At 37.5% G+C, this 9,655-nt stretch overlaps 1 protein-coding gene across 1 annotated transcript; it reads right to left on the bottom strand.

The window, feature by feature from the left end:
- Positions 1 to 345: 345 nt before the first annotated feature.
- nrn1a (neuritin 1a) lies at positions 346 to 5,497 on the bottom strand. Its single transcript, NM_001002507.2, is given in 3 exon segments — positions 346 to 627; positions 2,466 to 2,610; positions 5,279 to 5,497. Coding segments are annotated over 3 exon segments (429 nt in total). The 5' UTR covers positions 5,334 to 5,497; the 3' UTR covers positions 346 to 398.
- Positions 5,498 to 9,655: the final 4,158 nt, after the last annotated feature.

Below are 9,655 nucleotides of genomic sequence, written 5' to 3'. Positions count from 1 at the left end.
ACCGTTGAGAATGTGAAAAGCCTACAGTAATAATAATAATTCATTCATAACAGACGGTAATGTTATAAAATACTACGCTTCTAACCAGGACCTTTCAGAAATTTCAGGCCGTCATTTCAACTCAATAACTGATAAATATTTCATGAAATCGACCCAGAGTCAGGCAAATGTGCTTGAGCATTCCCAGAAGACTTCTTCTTGCCATTGTCTCTTGCAAAAATCGTCTTGTTTTTTTTCTCCAGATGAAATAGGTATATAAATCCATTTGGGTGAGGATGAATTTTGATCGTCATTAATTATTCTTTTTTTTATTTTTGCGTTGATGTCGTGTCTTGTCTTTTTTTCTTTTTCGCTCTTCTTTTTTTCTTCTCTGCTTATTTTTTTAATCTTCCCGTGGGTTAAAACTGCATCCACGTCACAAGCGCAGACAGTGCCGTTATGAGCAGCGTTACGCCGAACGGAACCGATGACCGGATTGCGCCGTTTCCGCCAGCACACAGTTCAAACAAGCTGCCGCGAAAGTCCAGATTTCTGGACTCTTTTTTCAGCTTCTCCCACAGATCTGTGGCTCCCTCCTGACAGTCTGCCAGAGCAGTGGTCGCACATGAATGGAAATCATCCCAGTAACTGCAAATATTTCGAAAAAGGAAAGGAAAATAATCATTATTGCTGATTTTGTCATGCTTAACACATCGCATTAGGCTATTATATTAATATTCACATACTATTAGGTTTTAAAGCTATTTTCAAAGGGGTTTTGTAAATATAGCCTAGACCAAGTGCATCTAAAATTAGTAACAGATTTCCTCTTTTAGCCTTAGATACTAGACATGTGTAGAAAGCATTTTCTGAATTTAGAAAATTAATTTGTGCGTAATATTTGTCGATAAAACAATATTTCGGCCTGTTCAGTGCCTAATATCTATCTTAAATTTCAATACTCGTTTTATTTTAAATTCAGCTCAGATTGCCTTAAGTAAGCCTTTTTTATAGCCTAAGACTACCCTGTAAAAAAATTGTATGATCAATAAGTCCTGAAAGCATATGTTTTAAGTCATTGTAACTTATTAAACAAAGCTAATCACGTTTGAACTTAATTTTACAAGTTTGCAAGCTTTTTAATTCAGTTTAACATAAATGAACTCATAAGTTTTATTTGATTCAGCTTAAAATATTAAGGGAACGAGGAATCTTTTTACAGTGTATAGTTATTTTAATACTATTCGACATTGACTTTAAACATTCGGTCTATATTTATTTGTACAAAATGCTTTAAAAAAACGTGCATAATGAAAATGTATACTTTATTTATTCAACTACAAGATTATTAGAAACTCTAAGATGATGCACAGAGTATGCATGAAATATCCTGGCAAATGCATGGGCCCATGTAGCTGCGTGAAGTAGGAGAAGAGGGCACGAGGGAAACCCGAGTTGTAATGCGGCTCCAAAGGGAAAGTCTCCATCGCCTCACGTGATTTCTAGTGCCCTCCCCATCTCTCACGCTCTCTTACAACTCCCCTCCTGCGCCCCACCCCCTTCCTCTAACCCGCTCTCAAATTCATCATTTATTAATTTGTCTCAGGAACACGCCCACATTCAAACCCTGCATCCGCAAGTGGGCATGCGCGCGGTCACAAGTAGGCTAGCCTGGTTCCAAATAAATTAGAACAGATATAATATTTGCTTCCGAAAGAGCAAACTAAAAGTTATTTGTTTTATATTTAATCTATGATGTCTGAATATTTGGTGTATGGAAATGAAATGCAATGGCAGCCAGGCGCGTTGGCGTTGTTATAAAGCGCACTTCTCCTTACATCCACCATTTTCTCCGTATGTTGCATGTGCAAGAGTTAAGGTGTTAATCCGATTCTGTTTTACTCCTTGATATTGGAAACTGATATTCAGCTATAATAATATAGTGTATTATCAATAATAATCAGAAACAGACAAAATATGCAAAGCACTTTATAATTCTTCAGAATATTTAAACACGCAAAGAAAAGCCTCCGCGATGCAAAACAAGATGGATATTATTTAATATGTAAAGTTTATTAAACACTGAGTTATCTAAATACGTGGAGATGCAAAGGTGATGTGCTTTCAGTCTCTGTAATGAGATAATGTTCTGTTTTGGCTCCCTTAATCGCGACTGTAAAAGAACCGGTTATTTTATAGGGCGGATCGCTTACAATAACCGCGCATTACCTCCCGATCTGATCCAATTATGGATGTTGACCTTTGGCCTCGGCGTGTAGAGATGGTTCATCTAATTGTAATTAACTGGTGAAACGCGAATAGCGCAAACTGGCTGCACGGCTCTATTTCTACTGTCGAATTAAACAAGGGGCCCCTCGTGCCATCTGGCTCCTCGTTTTTTTATTCATTCTCTCTCCCTCCCTGCTCTCTCTCACACATACACACACGTATATTTCATCTGTTGTGTGTATGCATGTTTCCCTTACGTGCAGATGGTCTGAAGGTTTTCCTTCTCGTCCAGCTCCTGTGGATAGTTGGCCATGTTCTCTCCCAGTTGAAGCAGGCAGTCGGAGAAACCTTTGAACACTGTTTCACATTTCCCAGCCGCTCGAACCGCCTGCAGCAGATAGGCTGGAAAACGAAAAATAACCATCACATTTTTGTGCATTGGAGAGTAAAACCTTAATTTCTTTGTCACTTGATTATTCTGTTAAAACGTTATTATTTTGTAGAACTACTCTCGTGATTCTCAATTAGTTCAGTACTCGTTTAATTGTTAAATCTGGAAATGATTGATTGAATGCATGCATGCATGACTGAACGAACTATTTTATGCCATAAAAGACTTGCACGCAATTTTGTTGACTACAATAATGTGTGTTGAGCATGAGGGTGGCGCGTGGACAAACGATGATGTAATGCTTTACATGAGGGTGGGGGTATGTGGGCTTGTGTGTGAGGTGAGATTTTCATTCTGAGTGATTTGTATCCCCCTCCCCTTTTTTTACACATCTAGAAAGAAGTCTCTTTTTGATGACAGATCTATTAGGGAAAATGAGAACATTCTGGACACGGATGCTTTCCCTTTCCTTTCCACTTTCCCATTTGGGTCTTTGTGTTTCGACTGGTAGGTCACGACTTGATCAGTTGACCAGATCCCTCTGCTTAACGAACCATAGACGCCAGTGGTTTCTCGGGTTCGTTAAGCAATGAGAAATTGTAAATTGATTGAGTTGTCGCGCTGTTCAAATCAGGTCGGGCCTCTGCCTATTAACTACAGTGGGAAGGGACAAGATCAAGAGGCACACACCCAGCACACCCCTACAATGCAGACACTATAGTGATCAGCAATGTTAAAATCCCAATCAATTGCTTTGTATGCTAAATGATGCAGTAGACCTTGCATAGATTATTTCCGTTACAAAACAAATATAATTTACAAGTAATATGTATGTGCACTCTAGCCAATTGCACAGTGCATTTTAAGCTATGTGATGATTTATATTAAATTACAATGCATGCCATATTTCAATATTTTGTATCATGTAGGCTAGTACGTAAGTAGGAGTTCATCTAAATTATATTGTATCTGTGAAATAAATGATTTAGTCTTTACTCTTTACATTACATATGCTATGCAATGCGATTTATTTTATGACGCTATATTGCTACATTATTCGTTACACAATATATCTCTTTATATAACACCTCGCTAAAAATACATAAAAACAATAAAAAACGAAAAAAGATGCTATTATGATGAGTTATTTTTAGCTCTTTCTGTAAAAAAAACCTTTGGTCGATGCCACAAAGCTTAATTAGTATATAAAATTATTATCCCATGAAATAAATAAATAAAAAGCGCATCGAACAATGACACCAAACACTGAAATAATCAAGTAATTCACGTATCATGGTTACATTAAAATGTCATATTGATTCCATACACAAAGAATTTAAGGTGTAACCTTAACATGCCGCACAGGAGGCTTACATAACGAAATATCATGCTATAATTGTGATATCACGCACAGATCGCCCTTTTCTTCTAGTCAAAGCGCGAAATCAACATTACAGCATTATGTGCCTAAAAAACTGAGTGAAATTAAATACGCAGCTTTGCATTATATGCTACTCTTCGTATTCTGCTGCATGCATTCTAACATTTTTCCTCAAAATAATTAAAATATTCAGACCTCAACATGGCGGATGTGAGGATGCGAAATACAAAGATGCTCATGCAGCTAGCTCTATAAAACATGGATGTATGATTTCATGTTTTAAATCCATTTCAGTCCCCACTGCCTTTATTCGCTTTTCTGGAATTAAAAGACTCACTGCGAACCAACGGTGAATTATTAAATCGCTTTTCGTTGTAGGGATGATGAGCTATATTTAGAAACAACTGAGCATCTAATATAGACTCACCTATCCTACTGTACTAGTGGTCACGACCACTTTACTAGACACTGTCAGCGGTACCGGTGTCAACCTGGCACCGCATAATCTGTTCAATGAAGTCAGGAGGGGGTTTATTTCGAATTAATATAGTTCAGCTTGGTAGCTGCTTCAGTTTTTTCCTTCACAAACATCCCTACTGATTTTAGCCAACTGCACAACATGACATTTTCATTGCAGAGCCCTGCGACAGCACAAACAAAAAGCCATTTAAAAATGAACAATATTACAAAACATGGCAGATTATTTTCTGCGAAGTCCAAAAACACCAATAGCTCAACAAATTAATTTTTTAGAAAACTGTACGTAAATTATATTATTTGATTGTATGGACGCATGGGACCATAAAGGTAAAACTCACGATGCAAACTAGATCTTTGCAAGTAAAACCTTGTAATGGAGCCGTGTTATATATTCTCTTTTGTGTTATTTCTCAATAAAAGGTTTGAATAATTTATTACGGGGAGGATCGGGCGGTCCCACACTTTCACACTTTCAACTTGCTCCAACACAATTAACTGAGCTTTATTATTATAGAAATTGTCCAACACTGCATACAGAATACTTCAGAGAATACTGTGTATTTTATTATTCAATCACTGGTCAATGTCAAACATTTAAACCGCAGTTGGGACAGTAACACTGCAATTAAAATTGACACCAACATGCACTTCACAGATAAATATAATCAAAGAGTATATGTAATAAAATACTGTTTAAACACATCTGCGTATAGTTATAATGCATTCAGAATGCTAATTATAAATATGTATTTAACAACTAAATAAATAAGGGACAGGTCAGATAATCACAGAATAAAGGTTAGAAATAATCTACTCACCTATTTGAACAGCAAGAAACAATGAAATATATCTTCCAGACAAAGTTAATCCCATCGTACGTCCAGTAAAACCATTGGAGTATATGCCAATTTTAGATGGTTGTGAGGGGAAAAGATTGCCAAATCTGAGCGTTGTACATCGCGGTTCAGTTCAAGCAGCTATTCAGAAACTCTTTGTGATTTTTTTTTCCGATGTCGGCGAGGCGCAGAGAAGTGAAATGGTGCACCCCGTTAAGAGAAGGCGGTAATGCCTCGTGTTTTTTCTCTCCCTGCTTCACGCCCACATCTCAAGCTTGACGTAAAATTCACCGTCGGACTCCCCACTTCTCTATTTTCTCATTTGCTAGACCGGGCTGGCCCCTTTCTCCCCCCTCTCGCACTGTACTGGCATTTCAGGGATTGCGGAGATGTCCGCATATATCTGCTCTCTGGTGGTCTCACCTATCCAACCTCATGCAATGAAGCTTACACGTGGACCCGTGACCCATATATGGATACACGTGCAGACTTCATAGTGCTTGATCATTTTGTGTGGTTGGTGGGGAAAAAAAGGTGAGATTAAGTTTGGGTTCAGGTTTGGTTAAAGGCCGTACTATTAATGTCTTTGATGCAGTAGCCTAATTTACGCATTCTTCGGACCATTTATAGTAGTATCCCTGCACCATATTAGTTGGAGATTCAACATAATTTGAATAATGACGTGCCCACATTTTTCTTGAGTCTTGTTACTGCGTTATTGATGATTTGTTTATGACTTTAACACTCCAGTATAACTAAGGTTTGCCTGAGGTGACTTGAGGTAAGCGTATTCTGAGTGGGATATTTTTGGCGCATCGTGAAAATTATATCAGCCAAAAATAACTCGTGACATCAATTAAATCGACATGCTGTTGTCAATTAAGTGAACAATGCACAACCAAGAAGTAGATGATGCTCTAACAGTATGTTTTTTCAAGGATTGATACATTTGACTAATTAAAGTTATTATTTCCAGGCCTTACTTAAAATATTAAATTATATATATATATATATATATATATATATATATATATATATATATATATATATATATATATATATATATATATATATATATATATATATATATATAATAGGCTCGGTTAAAGATAAAGAATCATCTAAGTGGCCTGAGATGAGGAGTTGGCTACATGTTACAACTGAGAGAAAGGTAGTGATGTCTGTATCACTGGAAAAAAAAAAAGTTCGTACCCCACTGACGTCAGCGGAATTTGTAGCCAACCAATGAGTACTGAGTATTGATGCACACCAATTTTTATTTTTTTTTTCAGAGACACTGACTTCAGGATGAGAATACTAAAAAGTTACCTAGGGCATTCTAGCTGAAGGAGAATCCGACCAGTGAGTAGAAACCGTGTGCTGAGTAATTAGGTCCCCTGACAGTTCATTTAGAGTCCAGACTATACATAACCCCAGAGACCTATGGCCTACGGACTATTCACAATCGGATCTAAATGTCTCTGGTGAATGACAGTACGGTTGAGTTTTAGTATGCAACGCATCGTGAGAATGGATATTTGTGTATTCACGCAAAGATGCATGTCACGCAGAGCAGATATTGCGTGCACAAGAAAAATGAGCCGTTGCATAACCCATGTACAAATACCTGCATAATGAGTTGCAATGCAGTGAGCGATGCAATATGGTGGATTTAATTTATAGAGCGATTCTATGGGAGTCTAAACAATGGCAGGTTTTTATTCATGTTTTGTCTCCATCTTGTGGCGAAGGCGCGCGACAACATTTACGATGTATCTGGGTTATGAGCTCTCTTTGATCAAAAATGTAAATATTTTGCATATCAAAAATATAAGACAGCGAGTCTTGGAGAAACTCAAAACCAACGAAATCAGCTCGTATGAAAACCTCCGTTAAATGAAGTGTCATTTCGACAGCATAGGGAATCCCAGTTTAATGTGTTTGTCCCCATCCTACCCAGCAATTACTAGCTTGAGAGGTTTTCCGTGGTGACTCATTGAGGTGGGCGCGGGGAGACAGAGAGAGAGAGAGAGAGATAGAGAAAAGGGGGATTCCGATATTCCAGCAGCAGCATTGATGCAGCACAGCCCATGTTTCATTAATATGGAGGCTGTGGAGTAAGTGAGGTAAGGCGCAGATTGCGTCAGCAGAGTTTCTTTCTTTCGTGAAAATGGGCTTTAGTGGGTTTTATCTGGAATTGCTCTGAGGAATTAAAAAGAGGGACAAATAATTCCTAAACAGTAAATTGATTAATTAGTTTTATTAGTTTCTAATTGATCTATTATTTCGTTCATTCATTTTTCTTCAGCTTAGTCCCTTTATTCATCAGGGGTAGCCACTGCGTAATGAACCTCCAACTTTTCCAGCATATGTTTAACGCAGCAGATGCCCTTCCAGCTGCAACCCAGCACACTGGGAAACACCTATGCACTCTCACCTTCACACACACGCACTACAGCCAATTTGAGAGGGGTCTGGATGCAGACCTGGTGCAGTGCAATCTGAGCTGCATCCAATGCTTTTTATTGCGCTCATCTAACCCCACCCCTAGCCCTACCCATCACAGTGACGTCACACTCCATTAAATGCATTGTGTCTAATGCATCGCTGAGTGATGCAATCTCAGCTTGCATCATAAAGGCTGCATCCCATCCAGATGGCCAATTTAGTTTATTCAACTCCCCTATAGTGCATGTGTTTGGACTGCGGGGGAAACCCACATTTGAAAGAAGCACACGCCAACACAGGGAGAACATGCAAACTCCAAACAGAAATGCCAACTGGTAATAACCTTAAGTTTTACGGATGTATTTGTAATACAATAATGCACACCTTTTGTAAAGCTGCTTTAAAACAATAAGCATTGTGAAAAACATCATACAAATAAACTTAAACTGAACTGAATGATTAATAAAATAGTCAAAAAAATCGTCGTATCTGACTTTTAAAATTAGCATGAAGTAATATTTTTCTCTTTTTATTTTATATACATATCTGTACATTGCAATATTTGTAAAAAATAATCTGCCCTTATAATCTTTAATCAAAGACCATTCTTCCCTAACAACTTTTCTTCACTTCTGGTCACATGGAATGCCTTTAATGGAATGCATTTTGGGCAGGACTATCAGTGAGAACATTTACATGGACACCAATAATCCGATTTTAATATGATTGTATTAATACTCTGATGGAGAGTCTACCATGTAAAGAGGTTTTTGACAGGAATTGAATTAAGACGTGGATTATTCCAATGTTAGCTGCATTATTGATGTGCAGTACACACATTTAAACAGGGCTGGTGCAACCATAGAGGCAACCTAGGAGGCGACCCCCTCAGCTAAAAGCTGCTCTAAAGTCCAGTAAAGAGCACATTAGTTATGTGCTGCAGGTCCAAACGCTTACACATTGCTTAATGCACACAGGATGTACAGCAATACACAAATATCTTTACAGATGAAAACAATTAAAGGATTATTATTAGCAGTATTATTTATTATATGCATATTTATAGTTGTTTTATTAAAAACAAGTTTAGATTTGTCCACCTGTGGGGTTTTGGAGACGTCTGCATCCCCATATGGGGTATAAGAACAGGACGTGTGTTTGGATATATCTCGGTTTTCTGACCACACTTCATTATTATTGTTCATTTATTAATTTGCTGGAGATTAGAATTTAGAAATAGTTTTCACACAAATCTTTGCGCTTAACAAACTAAATTAAATATGTCAGCTAATGGATGTCTTTAATGGAGAACAACACTGTTTCCTTACTCCACCAAAGTGTGGAAGTGAAGAGTAAAAGTAAAAAGAAAGTAAAGAGGCTGAATGGAGGAGGCTCGTTCTTTATCCTCGCACTGCAGATGCTCTGTTTAACTGTTTTCTCGCTAGTGACGCGTTCAGTTATGCTCAAAACACACCCAGAACTCATTAAGAGAATAAGCACAACCCTGTTAGACCATGTGCCAGGGCGCAGAGAGTATTGTTCCATGCCTCAAATAGTAAAACAAATAGTAAAAGTGGATTCATACACGCCCTTATTGCTTTTGCGCCATGCGCTTTAGACTTTACCATAGATTGTTAAAATAGAGCCTAATGTGTTCCTCACTCAAAAAAATGACATTTGCTGTTTGTTCAAACTACTTATTTAAAAACAGCGGAAACAACAAAATTCTTGAGTTTTTTTTTTCATTCGAATATCTTCAATCCACTAAAGTTTGTAAAAGCTAAAAAGTTAGCTTAATTTCTTCATGTTGTCTCAATACGAATCAACTGTGTGGAGCCCATCATTTGTTTTACAGGTCTTTAAAAGCTATAATACGTTTTGAAGTATGTTATTATTGGTTATTCATTACTA

This window comes from Danio rerio, chromosome 24 (assembly GCF_052040795.2).
Source record: "Danio rerio strain M-AB ecotype USA chromosome 24, GRCz13ab, whole genome shotgun sequence".
NCBI lineage: Eukaryota > Metazoa > Chordata > Actinopteri > Cypriniformes > Danionidae > Danio > Danio rerio.
This window is presented reverse-complemented; position numbering and strand designations above follow the sequence as displayed.